The sequence below is a fragment of the Arachis hypogaea genome, chromosome 14 (genome assembly GCF_003086295.3).
Source record: "Arachis hypogaea cultivar Tifrunner chromosome 14, arahy.Tifrunner.gnm2.J5K5, whole genome shotgun sequence".
NCBI classification, from domain to species: Eukaryota; Viridiplantae; Streptophyta; class Magnoliopsida; order Fabales; family Fabaceae; genus Arachis; species Arachis hypogaea.
The window spans coordinates 9,705,735-9,722,165 of record NC_092049.1 but is presented as its reverse complement, the minus strand read 5'-3'; the positions used below and the strand labels follow the sequence as shown (position 1 = coordinate 9,722,165).

The 16,431-nt window shown below is 37.8% G+C and overlaps 4 protein-coding genes across 6 annotated transcripts; 2 read left to right on the top strand and 2 right to left on the bottom strand.

Annotated features, from left to right (window-relative positions):
* The first annotated feature begins 744 nt into the window (after nucleotides 1-744).
* LOC112741429 (tubulin-folding cofactor E) lies at nucleotides 745-7,785 on the top strand. Of its 3 annotated transcripts, none has more exons than XM_025790426.2 (16): nucleotides 745-910; nucleotides 1,634-1,974; nucleotides 2,248-2,418; nucleotides 2,703-2,749; nucleotides 3,472-3,618; nucleotides 3,713-3,787; nucleotides 4,460-4,569; nucleotides 4,947-5,071; nucleotides 5,161-5,222; nucleotides 6,061-6,168; nucleotides 6,249-6,283; nucleotides 6,453-6,515; nucleotides 6,674-6,765; nucleotides 6,881-6,957; nucleotides 7,041-7,118; nucleotides 7,311-7,785. In XM_025790426.2, exons 2-16 carry the CDS (start codon nucleotides 1,665-1,667, stop codon nucleotides 7,407-7,409), a joined length of 1,599 nt encoding a protein of 532 aa, XP_025646211.1. In that variant the 5' UTR covers nucleotides 745-910; nucleotides 1,634-1,664; the 3' UTR covers nucleotides 7,410-7,785. The 3 variants fall into 3 exon arrangements, 2 of the variants coding, with proteins under 2 accessions (XP_025646211.1, XP_025646212.1); XR_003171474.3 differs by having other exon boundaries at nucleotides 771-910; nucleotides 6,871-6,957; XM_025790427.3 differs by lacking the exon at nucleotides 745-910 and adding an exon at nucleotides 1,006-1,348.
* Nucleotides 7,786-9,607: 1,822 nt separating this feature from the next.
* On the top strand, nucleotides 9,608-11,183 carry LOC140178464 (uncharacterized). Its single transcript, XM_072215555.1, has 3 exons — nucleotides 9,608-10,004; nucleotides 10,085-10,491; nucleotides 10,566-11,183. The coding sequence occupies exons 1-3, from the start codon at nucleotides 9,608-9,610 to the stop codon at nucleotides 10,581-10,583; spliced, it is 822 nt and encodes a 273-aa protein (XP_072071656.1). The 3' UTR covers nucleotides 10,584-11,183.
* Nucleotides 11,184-14,810: 3,627 nt separating this feature from the next.
* Nucleotides 14,811-15,266, bottom strand: LOC140178463 (uncharacterized). The gene has a single exon (XM_072215554.1). It carries the CDS (start codon nucleotides 15,264-15,266, stop codon nucleotides 14,811-14,813), a length of 456 nt encoding a protein of 151 aa, XP_072071655.1.
* A 576-nt stretch (nucleotides 15,267-15,842) lies between these two features.
* LOC112742202 (uncharacterized) lies at nucleotides 15,843-16,217 on the bottom strand. The gene has a single exon (XM_025791443.1). It carries the CDS (start codon nucleotides 16,215-16,217, stop codon nucleotides 15,843-15,845), a length of 375 nt encoding a protein of 124 aa, XP_025647228.1.
* Between the last annotated feature and the right edge of the window lie 214 nt (nucleotides 16,218-16,431).

Here is a 16,431-nt window from a genome sequence, read left to right as displayed (position 1 = left end):
TTCCACCTCGGCCTTCACCACCTCCGCCTCGGAACGAGCAATAGCAGCTGCGTTCTCGTCGTCAGCAGCCAACTTCTGTGCCCTAGCCACCTGAATTGATAGCTCGGTCTCCCGCTCTGACAACCTTAGGATCTCGACACCCGCATCCTTGGCCGCCTTTGCCTTGGCAACCTCAACCGCCTCCAACTGCCCCTTCAGAATACCCAAATCCGTCTGAGTCTGTCGAAGCTTTCCATCCAGACGAAAAGTTTGCGAAAGCGCAAGTTCAGCTTTTTGGATAATAGCAACAGATCGGAGAAGAGCACAATAAACCCGATTGGAACAGTTGCCAAGATTTGATGACTATATCAAAATATATATTTCATTTTATACTTCCCATTTCATGCTTTTGAAGTTATGAATGGATTTTATCTCATGAATGCTTTTGCTGTGTTTTTATCCGTTCTGACTACATAATTTACAATTTTGCGTGATAATAGTTATTGTTACTCTTTTTTTTTATTTATTTTTTTATTTGAGGATGAGTACTAGTTAGAGTGACTTAGTACTATAGTCAGTTTAATTATCGGTTCGATTTTGATAACCATGGATACAATATATAGTTATAGAATTTGGATTATCTAAATTTTAAATTTTTATTTTAGAGGATAAAGTGAAATCTTTTATTAATTATTATTGAATATTTTTTCTCTCATATTTTCTCTTGGTCTCACCTATAAAATAAATAATAATAGATCATATTTTATCCTCTAAAATAAAATTCAAAATTTAGAGGATCTAAATCTTATAACTCTGTCCCTTCCTTCTTTTTAAATTACCAAAAATACCCTTCTCCATCGCCACCGCCACCATCACCTTCACCAGCCATTGCTACCATACTCAACCACTCTAAGAAGTTTTCCCCGCAAAGGTAACACTCCCTCACTTCCCTCTCAAAGTTAATTGTGAAAACCTAACAAACACTGCTGCTTGTTCTTCCTTTGATTTTGAACGCTTCTGATGTAGGTTTTTGTTGAGTTCCCTATTCTAGCTGTAGAAGCCTGGAAGGGGGTTACTCTATGCTAGCTCTAATTGCAGCGTCCTCTTCTATTCTAACATAATCTAATCCTATATTTGGATATTCCAACTTTGAAATTTCAATTCAAAACGAGATTTGAGTTCTGGGGTGTGATCAGATTGCTTGAAAAATAGATATGATATGATTTTATTCGGTTGGAATTCTAACTGTTTGCCATTTCCTTAATCCTGATTTGAGATACACTAGTCAATAGGTTATTAAATTTAGAATGCCTAAGTAAGGAGGAGGTGGCTGAGAGAGGGGGACTTCAATTCAATCTATGGAATATAGGTGAGTAGGTTGGGATAGCTTCAGCCACTCCTTTAATTAGAACTTCCTTCACTTCCTTTGGTACTTCTCATGAGATTTGTGTGTGGCTTTTTTTTTGTGATAAGTTACTGGTAATATTGTATTCAGTGTTAGAATAATTGATTGTGTTGTAGGTTATATTGTCATCCTATTGGCTTACAACATCCCAGAAGATGTTCCTGTCGTGTTGCTATTTTAACTTGATTGCTTGTTAAATAATCACTAGCTTGTTCACTGATTCATCTCATTGACTTATTAAATTTTCAGTAGAGGAATTCTCGCCCAGCTTTAACAAAAGATGCAGGACTCCCCGGACTCAAGTCATGAATTCAGGGTGGGCCAACGAGTACATTCATCGGGTGATTCAAGGAGAATTGGTACAGTTAAGTATGTGGGGCCTGTAGAAGGCTATTCAGGCACGTGGGTTGGAGTTGACTGGGATAATGGAGAAGGCAAACATGATGGATCCATCAATGGTGTCCGATACTTTCATGCAAAGTCTGAAAGATCGGGGTCATTGGTTCGTGCTCCGAATTTGAGCCAAGGGATTTCATTGCTTGAGGCTCTTGAAAAAAGATACCGAAGTAAATCAACTAATGATGAAGAGGGTATGCCTTTTGCTAATATTTAAGTTTTGTTAACATATCCATGCTCTGGTTTCCTAGAGTAGTATGGAATAAAAATGCAATGCTAGTGGTATGATATGAAGCCTTGGGTGAGAAATAATAAGGCATATATTATTCTTTTCAAACATCTTTTCATTCTAGAATTATTTGGTGACAAATGACAGTTTAATATTTCTTCTGTATATAGTTTCTCACATGTGACTCCCACCAAACGTAAAATAATATGTGATAGTACTCGCTCTTTTTTTTTTGCAGATGAAATGTATGTCCTTTCAACAAGCAACAATCGAGTATCTGTTCAACTTGTGGGTAAAGATAAAATTCAAGATAAACTAAGTCGATTTGAGGAGTTAACCAATGCATCATTGGCGTATATGGGTGTTAGTTTCCCTGGAATTCCATACCAGATTAATACTACAGTCCCAAGTAAGCTTGACTCTGGAACACTTCTGTTTCATTTCTCATATAAAAAATGAATGAAACATAACCCGATCCATTTAGAAGTATTCTTTCTTTTTTTCACTATTTTCTTTTTTCATGATAAAATTGTAGTAGTGGTGAATTAGTTGCTTTTACCTGAAGTTCTTATTATCTGCTTCTACCTCAAGTTATGACTAGAAACTGCATTTTATCATATAAAGAAGTCCAAAATATCAAACTGCAATATTGATGTCAGGAAACTCTTTTTCTCCCCATTTTTTCCCCAATAGATATGAAAGAACTTGACCTGACTGGGAACCTGCTTTCGGATTGGAAGGTACGTAACCTGGTTTTTTTCCACAATTGTATCTTGACTAAGGCTGTAGCATTGAGTCTGCTAATTTTTAACACACCATTCATGTCTTACCCAGAGCTGTTATTCATGAAAATTACACATGGTCTTTTGCTGGTATTTGGTAAACTCAAATATATTTAGTCTGATTCTTGTGTTAAGAAATTTTCTTTATGTTTAAATATTCAGATTGTGGTTAGAAGGTTTGTGACATATGTTATTTTCTTAGCACCAACTCAATTTCTATACTATTAACAGCTCTTAAATGGTGTAATTGTTGCCTTGAGTTGTAAACTTATGACCTCGTGCAAACTGCCCAAGTCCCTCACACTAATGGAACTAATTGATGGCTGGTCCTACTATTTGTTTTTATAGTTATTTTTTTTCATTTCTCACATTTCGTGTTTTGCCTTTTGAGGATCTTGTTGAAAAAAAGAAGATTTAAAACTGTAAAAACATTAAAATCCTTTTCCTTGCTTCCTTTTCTAGTTTCAGTATTTCTTTCACTTTCAGAAAAATAATAAATGGAAACCAAAACAAGCAAGCCAACTTCCTCTCTTATTGGCGTAGTTTTCCCTCTATTCATCTCTTAGAAAGCTCATTAGTAAGTGATCATATATAAATTTCTTTCTGCTTATTTTGTATAGCGAAATATATTGATTGACAATAATTATTATTCAGTATCTTTTTTATTTATGTTTTTGCAGGATGTTGGCAAAATTTGTGGTCAGTTACCTGCTCTGCAGGCTCTCAACTTATCTAACAACTTAATGTCACCATATAAATCAGAACTTCCACCACTGGAAAGCATCCGCATTCTAGTTTTAAATAATACTGGTGTAGATTGGGAGCAGGTTCCTTTCTATATTTTTCCCCAACTTATATCTGCTGCTTAAATTCCCATCATGTTAGTTAGGAGCCACTAAATGTTTCCTGTTAACTGGGCAGGTTGAATTGCTTAGACAATCATTGACAGCTATTGAAGAGCTACATCTTATTGGAAACAATATAAGGAGAGTACTGGTACATTTTGTTTTTGGTTCATTATTCTTGTTAAATATCTTAACGGCTGTACACTCAGATATCCTCTCATGAGTACCCATTTCTAAACTATGGAGAGCAGTTTAATAAACATTAGAAATTGAACCATTTCGATCACACTGCAAGATTTCTCTAAATCATAGTCTCAGAATGGAAGCCCATTAAAGGAGGGAATAGCATTGTTGATATATTCTTCTTTCTTTAGCATTTTGTCAGCCTTTATTGCTCATCTCCTCAAAGGTTTGTCGTTTTACATGTAGCGGGGCAGTAAGTTTATTATTATCATTATTATTATTATAAATCTGATTAAGGCAAGCTAATAATCATGTTTCCCATCTGGCGAACAGTTAATTATGACAATCGCAATAAAAATACTGCGATAGCAATTATAGTCATATTTGAGAATGTGGATGTGTTATTGAATGTAGATTCTATTATCAAGCTTACTCCCTTGGATCTGCTATGCAATCTATTTATTTTATAGTTGATACTTAATTGATGTTGAAGTGTATTAATTTTAATTGTTTTTGGATGGAAATAATAAGCGTAATTTGGTTTTTACTTTAATGTTTAATCTTATATTGCTCTATGTTTTTCTTTTTGTCATTTGTATGAAGTACACAAAATTTTAAAGCCTTCTATCTTTTTTTTCAGCCTATGTCATCCTCCTTTGTTCAAGGATTTAATTCTTTGCGTCTATTGAATTTGGATGATAATTGTATAGCTGAATGGGATGAAGTCATGAAGCTTTCTCAACTAAGATGGTTGGTTATGGCAAAATGTTTTCAATTCTATAATACATTCTTAACTCCAAGTTGGACTGATACCATTTTAACCACATTTGACTTTAGTAACCATTTTTTTATTTATCTAACCACTTAATATATATGCTAACCACTTATTTTAAGTGCTTAGCACCAGAGTGAAATCTTATGATTAAAGTGAAATGTGGTTAAAGTCATAGGTGGTATCTGTATTACTGGAAGTACAGATAGATTGTATCTTAGACCTGGCAAAAAGTATTTACCTCCTTTGTGATTTATGTATTCTCTTCACTAATCACTACCTCTACTTCTGAGTAGATTTGGTTTTAAGTCTCTTGCTGTTCTAAATTTTCATGGTTTGTTATGTTTTGATTCAGTTTGGAACAGCTTTATTTGAACAAGAATTGTTTGAATTCTATCTTATATCCTGATAATGGCCAGCAGAATGAATTGGAAGCCACAAGCTATAAGCCCTTTCAAAATTTGCGCTGCCTTCTATTAGGTAGTATTTCTCTTGATGATGCTCATCATCCTGCACGAAATACAGATTGTGGACATCTATCGACTTTAAATCTCTGATTCTTCGTTCAGGTGATAACAACATCGGTGATCTGGTCTCTGTTGACTCATTAAACTTGTTCCCTAACTTGGTGGTAAGCCTTATACTGTGAAGTTTTATATACCTTGCATAGTGTACTTCTTAGTTATGCATGGCATGGCATGGCTGCTGTGCTGTATCTATGACAATGAATCCGGGTCCATTGACTGTTATATCAAATAATTTGTTAGAAATGATGAATTGGGGATGCAATATTTCAAATTATTTTGTAGCTATAATTATTCTGAGTATTTTTTGAGCATGTCTTTTGTGTCTGATTGAGTTATTGTGTCTCTTGCTTCTCGTGTAAACACATTTTTTTTGGTGTATATTCCTTTGGAACTGCTTTCTTTACATCACATGGATGGAGTCAGATTATGAATTCATAATTTACCATAACACCAAGACTCACCCTTGAGGCTGAAATTTATTTATAAACAAAAAATGGAAACTAGGAAAGACAGCGACATAACTTAAAGCTTGCTCTTCTCGAAACTTATCCAACATTCCAAAGCTGAGGAAGTTTGAAGAAACCCCCCCCCCCCTTTCCCGAAAAAAAATGCAGAGACACACACACTCGAAAAAAAAGTAATCTTAAAACAGGCAGTTGCAATGATCTATCCTTAACTGCACTCTATTTCTCAGTAATGAATCAATTTATTTTTAATTCTTTATTTGTCTATTATCCTTGCAAGTTTACATTGAGAAAGTAACTAATCTGTCTAAAACTCTTCTTTCCTTTTCACTGTAGAGACTATTCTTTCCCTTGTTACTCTTTTTCTTCCACCTCTCTCTGACCTTTTACTTGCTTGATTTTCTAGAGTAGTTTGTTACTTATGAGAATGTTCTATTCTAATTATTTATTTTCATTTTTATTTTAATCAACGTCAAAGGAAACTAGGCTTTCTGAGAACCCAATAGCTGATACTACAAGTGGTGGAGTTCCAAGATTTGTTTTGATTGCTCGTTTAGCAAAAATCAAGGTGTTTAATGGAAGTGAGGTAAGTGATGGATGATCTCTCCTAATCTTTAATACCTTCATGTATCAGATATAATGCATTCATATCTTATTACCTTCCAGGTTACACCTCGTGAAAGGAAGGACTCTGAGATTAGGTGATTATTCTCTAGTTACCTTTCTGATATTTATTTACACGTGTTTTTGCAAATGTGCTTACCTTTAGTTTCTGAATTCAATTAAAGGATCACGTCTCATCGTGCTTTGAATGTAAAATGGCATCCTCTTTTTTATATTTTTGAAAACTTTTTAACAGTTATCTTGCAGGTATGTTCGACTTGTGATCTCGAGGTTGCATGCTAATGCTGAAGAAATCAAACAGCATCCCAGGTATAAAATTAATTGAGTAGTTTTTGGAAGGTTTGGTCCAGCATTCTTATTGAGTAGTATTTGATAAAATTAATTGAATAAGAGAATTATTCAGCATATTCACACGTGTTGTATATTGATCAATAATTTTGTGAATGTTCTGATGTACTTCATTACAGGTTTTCTGAGCTCAAGAGTTTGTATGGAATTGAGGATGAAAGACCATCAACTGGAGCTTCAGGCCCACAAACAATAGGCTCAGGGTTCTTGTGTATGAACCTATGGACTTTATCTGTGCATTCAATCTTTTTTTTTTTAAATAAATAAATAAATTAAAAAATTCCAAACTTGCAATAGCTTTGTTAACTTGATATAGGGATATGCAGCTATCACTTTGAAGTGTGTTGGAGCATCCATGGGTGAGAAGCAACCATTGACAAAGAAGCTGCCAGCAACAACTACGGTTGAAAATCTATTCTTGTATTAATGTAATGTTCACCCTGTTTAGACCTCACACAGTTTTTCTAATTAACTTGTTTTTCTCAGGTTGGTAAGCTGAAATTTCTCTGTGAGAGCTTTTTTAAGCTGAAGTCATTGAAGCTAAAGTTATTTCTTCAAGAAGAGGTTTGTTTTTATTATATTAAAAAAAAATAGGATGTGTTGTTCAAATCACGATTGCCTGATTCAGTTACCCTCAACTTAATCTTGAAAAATCATTTCATTTTCCCTTGATTGACGCAAAGCTTTTCAAACTGATATGCTGGAAAACTAGAATATAGTTTGTATTGATGTAGTGCCATGTCTTTGAATTTGCAGGGCTCTCCATTACCTGTGCTGCTCGACAACGACACATCATCTCTTATGGATCTTGGAATTGGCAATGAATCAATCATCCTTGTAGACGAAGAAAATTGATAGAAACTAGAAAGATCAGAAATTGAAGAGCTTCTCTTGTGCTGAAATTTCTACCCTGTTCTGACTAGCTGCAATTAATTTTAAAAGTTGGCTTGCAAATGAATGTATTTTGAAGTGGTAGATCGATTGAGTGTGGTTACAAGCCAACATAAGTTGAAATCTTTTGTTTTTTTGAGGCACTGCTGAATTGGATGCTCTTTCCCCGTTCATGCCACAAATATTTTCTGTATCCCCAGTTCCTTTGCAAATAGATTTGGATCTTGCACACCAAGAAAGAAGAATGGCATTATTTGGAAAGTGAGCTCAAATCTTTTACAAATATGTGTTTAGGAAACATTTATGTTTGCAATGCAGATTCGGATTAGTCCCTCAAAAAGTATTGTTATCTCTGTTTAGTCCTTGCATTAATTGGCATAAAATATAGGATAAATGGAAAAGTTGTGATATTTTAAGGGATAGAAAAGAGTTTAGTTTGATATACTAGTGTAAAATATTTTATATAATCATTTAATTAGATTTATGCGTTTAGATAATCTTTTAAGTATTAGGTTTGAATTTTTTTTTTGGATGTGGCAATATAAGACTGGTTTATAAAAATTAAATTATAAAATTATAAAATTTTCAAGTGTTAAGCAAAAAGAAATTATATTATTTTATGAAAATATTTTATTTATACAAAATGTTATGTGCACTCTAAAAATTAACTTTTTTATTTGCTGTGGTTCCTCTTGCTGGGAATAGTGTTTCTCAAGGGTTCATTTCTGGAATTGTGCTCTGTTTGTTATTTAAATTGAGGGAACTTGATTGTGGTGCTTGTTTTGGGTTCTTTCGAGCAGCAGTCCCCTCAAGTATTTGTAATTACACATTTGTCATATGACTTGTTCCTGCGTGAGAATGAGTATTTCGAAATATAGTTCATCTTGCTAATGCTCAAACTAGCTTTCTTTGGAACAAGAGGGTGGAACGTCGTCTTCTTGTAGGAGAGGCGACGTTGGACACATGCAAAGGGACTCCAACGCTCAAGTAAGTAAAGTGTGTGAGATATTCAGAGTAGAGAATAGAATGAATTGCGTACTGTGACCTAGTAGGTCGCTAGTATATATTGAGTCACTCTGAAGTGGTTATTCGTATCTTTGTTACTAGTTTTACGAAGTCTTTTATTAATGCTCCGATTTTTTGGGTTTTGATGGTTTGGTTGGAGAGATTTTTGTAGGGTTATCTCCTTTAGCAGTTATTCAATTCCGAATTTTGCTAGGTTAGGCCGGTTTTGGTGGTAACGGATCATAGCCCCCAAGCTATACCTATTTTGAGGAACTGAGCTATAATAGGTTGAGCTTCAGAGGTATAGCTCGAATCGGAGATAGTTAAAGCCCCCCAAGTTCAACTTGGTTTTTGCGAATTTTGAAAAGTAGGGAAACGCTTGGGTTTTTCGCGGCAATTTATGTAGGGTTATTTTGAAGAGAGAGAATGTTTTGGAAAAGACAGGTTCATTTAATGCTCGTTGGGTATTGAACCGGTGATGAATTTTTTTACCTTTGATTCGTAATGTACCTTTGTTCATCGACGGATAGGGTATGTTGTGATGTTTTAACTTGCTGAAAGTGTGGGTAGTGGGCTAGTGGGTTGTTTTGGCTAGACTCTTTGAATATTTTTTTTGTGCTTTTACATCTCCTGTGTTTTTGTTGAAGATGAGTAAGAAAGGTTAGTTACTCTTACTTGGTTTCTACTTGCTTTATTGCTTTCATTTCGTTTTTGGGATGGAGAAAGGGAAAAAGGTTGTGGTGGGGACGGCTGTTAGAGGTCGGGGTAGAAAGGAAGTTGACGAGAAGGACAAGATTGTGGAGGAAGTTTGGGTTTGGGACCCTAATGATCCTTTCGCATGGGTAGCTGAGTCAGTGAAAGGGTATGCTTCTGTTTTTTATTATGATCAAAGTTTATCTCAGTTAGGTTTAGCATCTTCGTGGGTTAGGGAAGGTGGGGGTATAAGTCTGAAATTTTTGTCTTGCAATGCTGATGGTCGCATGTGTCATCGTGGTGAAGGGTTTGAGTTTTTCTTTATGTATAGTTGCGTTTTTGTAGACCTAGGTGTTAGATTTCCCTTCACTGAGTTTGAATGTGGAGTGTTGATGTAGCTTAAATGCGCGCCCTCTCAATTGCACCCGAACTCGTGGGCTTTTGTTAGGGCGTTTGAGGTGTTAATGGAATATCTCGAGTTCGAACCGTCGCTGGAGGTGTTTTTTGCTCTTTTTCAGTGTAAGGGTGTGAAAAGGGGTGGGTGGTTGAACTTGGCCAGTGCTCTTGGTCGAGCTATATTTAGCTTGTATAAGTCGTCTTATAAGGGGTTTAAATTAATGTTTCTGAAAGTTAATGTTACTGAGGATGAGTTTTCCTGGAATGTGGATGACTGTTTGCTGGAGAAGTTTTCTTTATTTTGGTGTCCTAGGCCTAGGCAGATATTGGGGATGGATAAGATGGAATATAGAAATGAAATGGTGGTGGAATTTTTGGTTAACAGCATTTTCTCTTCCGGTTTGTTGTCTGTTGTGGAGCTTCTTGAGCAGGAGTCTGATAAAGATGTTGTTTCAGAGTATATAGGTAAAGACTTTGTTTGGTCTTGTCTGCTTTGTTTTATGGTTTTTTGATGTGTCTCTTATATTTGATGTTTTGCAGTTGAGAAGCTCCGAAAGTGAAATCGAGTAGTTTGAGGGCGTTCTTTCGATCGAAGAACGTGGATAAAGAGGGGTCTAGTAGTCATGTGAAAGATGAGAAAGGAGCTGAGGTTAATCAACCCTCTCCTACTAAGAAGGTAAATTATAACCGAAAAAGGGGAGATGGGAAGAAAGAAAAGGTGATCGATTTGGTTGATGACAAAATTGGTGGGAAGGAGGTCGACTTGGATCAGGTGAAGAGGTTTATGAAAAATCAAAGGGTACTGCATGGTTATAAGGGAGATGAGGATCTCACCTCTCTGTGGAGCGAGCACTTTCCTCTGTCGATGGTTGCTGACAAATATTGTCAAAGTCCCGCCGATGTCAAACTGGTTCAGGAGGTTGGTGATATTGGCATTTGTCAGTATCTTCAGGTATAATATCTTTGCTCGTCTTTCCTTTGCAATGTTAGTTTGTGTTGGTTTGATTTGATTGTTTGTTGTTTCAGGTGATGGGAGCTCGGTGATGTCTCTCGGCCGAACTTAGGAGTTAAAACATGCCAGGGACTCGTTTAACAGAGCTACTGTAGATCAGCTGATGCAGGATAATTTGGATAAAGGGAATAAACTTCGCATTGCCTTGGACTTGGTGGACTCTTTGCAAGAGAAGCTGACTGCTGCCGAAAATGTCGGAAAGAAGCTTGATGAAGAAAGAGCTGTATTGGAGACTAGGCTGGCTGTACTGGTGGCCGAGAAGAAAGAGCTCGAGACTGGCAAAGAAGACCACGGCCTCGAGATGTTCGTTGCAGGTTTTGAGAGGGCTGTTGAGCAAGCAAAACTTCTGGTGCATGCTGCTGATTTATCTGCAATGGATCCATGTAAGGTTGTTGTTGGCGAGGAGTTAGTAGATGATGATGAAGATGGTATTGAGGGGGAGGGTGAGAACCCAAATGTTTAGTTACTTTCTATAGTATACTTTTGTTCTTGCGTATGTGTTTTGGAACTTCTTGCTTATAGCCAAAAAAAGTGGTTGTTTTTGTTTGTAATTGTTGTCTTGTAGTACTTAGCCAAAAGGATTTGGTATTGTTAGAATTTGATTGCATATTTAAATTATATGTTTGGTTGTGTGATTTTCTCGTGTGAAGAGTCTTTTTGAATACTCATACTTTGAGTTAGTATTATTTGTTAGTAGTGCTCGGCCGAGTAGGATAGATAATTTATTACGGAAAGTAGGTTATGTTTGTTGTATTGTAGGATGATAATTGAAAAAGTGCGGGGTGGTGTGCCTCATTAAAACCTCTCCAGCAAAAATCCTCCTTAGGGATAAAACCTGGTAGTAGGAAAAAGAGTGCATCACCGTGCCCGACTTATAGACTAACTGAAATGCATTCTTAAAGAAGATATGTTCCAATTGTTTGATAGGATAGTTCCATCAAGTGTTTGTATTTTTTAAGCTCCTTTGTCGAGGACTTTGTGTACGCGGAATGGTCCTTCCCAGCTTGCACTTAGCTTGCCGTGTCCTGGTTGCTTTCGTACATCTTCTATTTTCCTGAGGACAAGGTCGCCCTCTAAGAATGCTCTTGGTTTGAGTTTTTTGTTATATTTCCGAGCTATAGCTCGCTTTGTGGCAAGTTGTTGCAGAGTTGATTTGTTTCGGTCCTCTTCGACGAGGTCAAGCTCGGTTCTTCTGTTTTGAATGTTGTCGCCTTCGTTGATGTTCTCGGTCTTGGGTGATCGTAGTGAGATTTCAATTGGTAGCATGGCATCACATCCATATACCAGCCCAAAAGGAGTTTCTTTTGTTGATGATTGTTCTGTTGTGTTATAACTCTATAGTACTTCTGGAATGAGCTCGGCCCATTCTCCTTTGAAATCTTCGACTTTCTTCCTGAATCCCTGTAGAATAATCTTATTGGCAGCCTTAGCTAAGCCATTAGTTTGTGGATGTTCTACAGATGAGAATTGTTGAACTATGTTGAAGTTTTGTAAGAATGTTGTGAATTTTTTATCTATGAATTGTCTACCATTATCAGTTATAATGGATTGAGGAATACCAAATCGGCAGAGTATGTTTTTCCATACAAAAGAAATCATTTTTTCAGAAGTTATTTTTGCCAATGGTTTTGCTTCTATCCATTTTGTAAAATAGTCAATAGCAACAATTAAAAATTTAACCTGGCCTGGTGTAGGTGGGAAAGGTCCGAGGATGTCTAGCCCCCACTTATTGAATGGCCAACTTACCTCGGACGAGTGTAACTGCTCGGCTGGATTGTGAATGACTGGTGCATGACATTGGCAGTGGTCACAATGTTTAACCTTATACATGCAGTCTTGTTGCAATGTTGGCCAGTAATAACCTGCTCGGAGAATCTTGGAAGCTAAAATTCGTCCTCCTATGTGCATTCCACAGATGCCTTCGTGAACTTCATTCATTGCCACTTTAGCTTTTGCCGTTTTCAGGCATTTTAGAAGAGGTCTTGTAAAGCCTCGCTTGTATAATTTGGTGTCGAGTAGTGTGTAAAAACTGGCTCTTCTCTTGAATTTTCTTTTGTTTTGGACGCTATCAGGTATATGACCTGTTTGTAGGTACTAGGTAGTGTATCAAAGGTCGTCGCCAGTCTTCTTCCTGTGAGATACTCAAAATTGGTTAGCAAAACACTAGGTTCATTGAGTGTTAGTTGAGATAATATAGGTGTTTTAATTTGACTTCTAGTTGTTGCTAATTTTGAAAGGATATCTGCTCTATCATTTTGTTCTCGAGGTATATGAAAAATTTTAAACTTTTGGAAACCCTGGACAAGGTTATTAACAATAGCATTATACTTTTCCAACAGTGGGTCTTTTACCTGGAAGTTACCTATTACCTGCTGTACCACAAGTAAGGAGTCACATTTGACGTGCAGTTGTGTTATGCCTATCGTGTGGGCCAGCTTCAGTCCTGCTATGAATGTTTCATATTCTACTTGATTATTGCTTGCATGGAAGGTGAATTGCAAGGACTGTTCTAAAGCTGTGTCGTGTTCATCTTCAAGTAGGATCCCTGCTCCTGAGCCTTTGTTGTTTGAGGCTCCATTAACGTATAGTGTCCATGTGCTCTCTATGGGATTAATTTCTTCTAAGGTGAGTTCTGCGATGAAATTGGCCAGCATTTGAGATTTTATTGCTCCTCGGCTTTGGTACTGGATATTGTACTCAGATAGCTCGATCGACCATTTAATCAGTCTTCCAGCCAGCTCAGGCTTTATCAGGATTTGCCGAAGGGGTTGTTCTGTTCTGATGATGATGGTATGACTCTGGAAGTAGTGTCGCAAGCACCTGGCCGTTGTTACTAAGGCCAGGGCAAGCTTTTCTAGTTTTGGATATCTGACCTCGGCGTGTTGGAGGGATTTGTTGACAAAGTATACTGGGTGTTGTTGTTTTCCTGTTTTTGTTACCAAGGCAGAACTGATGGCATGGTTAGTAACAGATAAGTATAGATATAATGGTTTACCAGGCTCTGGTGTTTGTAGTATGGGCGGTTCTGATAGTATTGTCTTGAGCTCAGTGAATGCTTCTTCGCACTCCTTGGTCCATTCAAATCTTACTTGTTTTCTTATTGTCCTGAAAAAGTGATGAGATCGATGTGCTATACGAGGTAGAAATCTGGACAGTGCTGCTAGCCGACTAGTTAGTTGTTGGACCTCCTTAACCGTCTTAGGGATTCTCATGTTTAGGATTGCTTGACATTTTTCGGAGTTGGCTTCAATACATCGGCAGGTGAGCATGAAGCCGAGGAATTTCCCTCCTTGCACTCCAAAAGCGCATTTTTTAGGATTGAGTTTCATGTTGTATGTGCGGAGTTGTTGGAAGATCTCTTTCAAATCATCTATGTGATTTGCAGCATGTAGTGTCTTTACCACCATGTCATCAATATAGACTTCTACGTTTCGGCCAATTTGATTTGAAAAAATTTTGTCCATCAGCCTCTGATATGTTGCACCTGCATTTTTGAGTCCGAAAGTCATGACTTTATAACAAAAATTATCATTGTCAGTGATAAAAGCAATTTTATCTTGGTCAGCCGAATACATTAATATTTGGTTGTAACCAGAATAAGCATCCATAAAACTTAAACATTGGAAACCGAAGGAACTGTCAACAAGTTTATCAATGCATGGGAGGGGGTATGCGTCCTTTGGACATGCCTTATTACGGTCTGTGTAGTCCATACACATCCTCCACTTACTGTTGTTTTTTCTTACCATTACCACATTGGCTAACCAGGTGGAGTATCTTATGAACCCGGCGTTGAGGAGCTTTTCGGTTTCTTCTAAGGAAGCTGTCTTTTTATCTGTTCCGAGGTGTCTTTTCTTCTGGGCTATAGGTCTGATAGATGGATTGATTGCCAATTTGTGACAAATTACGTTGGGATCTATTCCTGGCATGTCAGCTGGGGTCCACGCGAATAGATCAACGTTTCGCCTCAATAGCTCGGTCAGTTGTTCTTGTTCCTTGTTTTTCAGTGCGTTGCTGAGGTATGTATATTTTTCCTCCTCGGCTGTTAGTTGGACCTTTGCGAGGTCGTCTGTTGGCATCGGTCATTCTTGGTGATTGGTCCGAGGGTCTAAGTCAGCCAACGGGGGTAACTGTTCTGAGTTGTATACTATTTGGACATACTGTTGCTCGGGTCGTCCTGAGTATTCGTTTTTCAAGCTGGCGTTATAACACTGCCTAGCTTCTTTTTGGTCCCCATGGATTGTTACGACTTTGTTATCCTACGAGAAGAACTTGACACACAAATGCACAGTGAAAATAATAGCATTGAATGCATTCAAAGAGGGTATGTCTAGAATTATGTTGTAAGGACTTTTGCAATCAACCACTAGGTATTGTATATCAATAGTTTTGCAGTCAGGATAGTTTTCGAGTGTGGTCTGTAACCAGATATATCCTCGGATAGAAATTCGCTCACCTGGGAAACCTACCAGTTCTTCGGATGATGGTTGTAGGGCTTTTTCACTTAGCTTCATCTTCTGAAACGTTGAATAGAATAGTACGTCTATGCTACTCCTCGGATCCATTAGGATTTTCTTGACCAATGTCTCTCCAACCTGCGCAGAGATAACAACGGGGTCGTTGAGATTGCGGTCGGTTGCCTTATAGTCGTTGGGGAGAAATGATATCCACGGCTTGTCTGGGTTGATAGGTTGAGATGAGGTTGATGCCGTCATGGTCATCATAGCTTGGTAGGATCTCTTTCTGGCCGAGTTTGTACATCCTCCTCTTGCAAAACCACCAGAAATGCAATTTATTATTCTGTGAGGTGGATTAATATCATCGTCTACCTTTCTCCCTTTATCTCGGGGATTGTCAGTTGTTTTGGGATGTTGGCCGAGGTCTTCTGTGTTTCGCTTTCTTCCTCGGCTTTCGATATATTTGTCCAGTAGGCCTTGGCAGGCCAGCTTTTCTAGGAGATCTTTTGCTATTACACAATCATCTGTGGTATGTTCGTACTTCTGATGGAAAGCGTAGTATTTGGATTTTTCTACATATCGTTGGTCCTGGTATGTGCCAGCCCTGTTTGGAGGTTTGATGAGTTTTAAATGTAGGATGTCTTTGATGATGTCTTCTCTTTTGGTATTGAGGGGAGTGTAGCTATCGAATTTGGGTGTGAGTCTAAACGACCTTTGGTCTGTCTTGCTGTTTGAATACTTGCTTCGCCTCTCGTCTTCTCTGTGCGAGGTGGGCTTCTCTGCCTTTCACAGTGCTCGGAATTCTTCTATCTTGATTTGGGTTGTTGCTTTTTCTTAGAATTCAACTAGGGTTTTTGGTTTTGCTATGACTATGGTTTCTTGGAATTTTCTAGGGCGGAGGCCGCTTTTTAGGGCGTGGAGGTGGACTTCTGGGTTCAGGTTGGGTATTTCGTTGGTTGCTTCAGCGAATCTGGTCATGTACTCCTTTACGCTTTCATTCGGCCCTTGCTTAATAGTACCCAGGTAGTCAGAATTGTGCACGTATATCTTGGATGCAGCGAAGTGGTTGACGAATTGGTCGGCTAATTCATCAAAGTTAGAAATGGAGCCTTCAGGGAGGTTGGAGAACCAAATTAGGGCGGCTCCGTCCAAGAAAGTTGGGAAAGTACGACATAGGATTGGGTCAGACTCCTTGTTCATGAACATCATGGTGTAAAATTTGGTGACGTGGATGTTTGGGTCTCCTATTCCTACATAGGGTTTCAAGGTCATTGGAAGGGTGAAGTTTTTAGGCATCTGAAAGTTCATGACCTCCTTTGTGAAGGGATTAGTTCTTTTGGTTACGGTTTTTAGGGAAGTGTGTATGGTGTGCTTTGCCTCTGACATGTGTTCTTCATTGTCATCCTTGTTTTAGAATAGAGAT

Coding starts and splice junctions, on each gene's coding strand:
- LOC112741429 (XM_025790426.2), top strand. CDS start 1,665: ATGCAGGACTCCCCGGACTCAAGTCATGAATTCAGGGTGGGCCAACGA. Junction 3,788..4,459: donor ACAATATAAGGAGAGTACTG/GTACATTTTGTT, acceptor CTTTTTTTTCAG/CCTATGTCATCCTCCTTTGT. Junction 6,284..6,452: donor AGGAAGGACTCTGAGATTAG/GTGATTATTCTC, acceptor GTTATCTTGCAG/GTATGTTCGACTTGTGATCT.
- LOC140178464 (XM_072215555.1), top strand. CDS start 9,608: ATGGAATATCTCGAGTTCGAACCGTCGCTGGAGGTGTTTTTTGCTCTT. Junction 10,005..10,084: donor TGTTGTTTCAGAGTATATAG/GTAAAGACTTTG, acceptor TTTGCAGTTGAG/AAGCTCCGAAAGTGAAATCG.
- LOC140178463 (XM_072215554.1), bottom strand. CDS start 15,266: ATGACGGCATCAACCTCATCTCAACCTATCAACCCAGACAAGCCGTGG.
- LOC112742202 (XM_025791443.1), bottom strand. CDS start 16,217: ATGATGTTCATGAACAAGGAGTCTGACCCAATCCTATGTCGTACTTTC.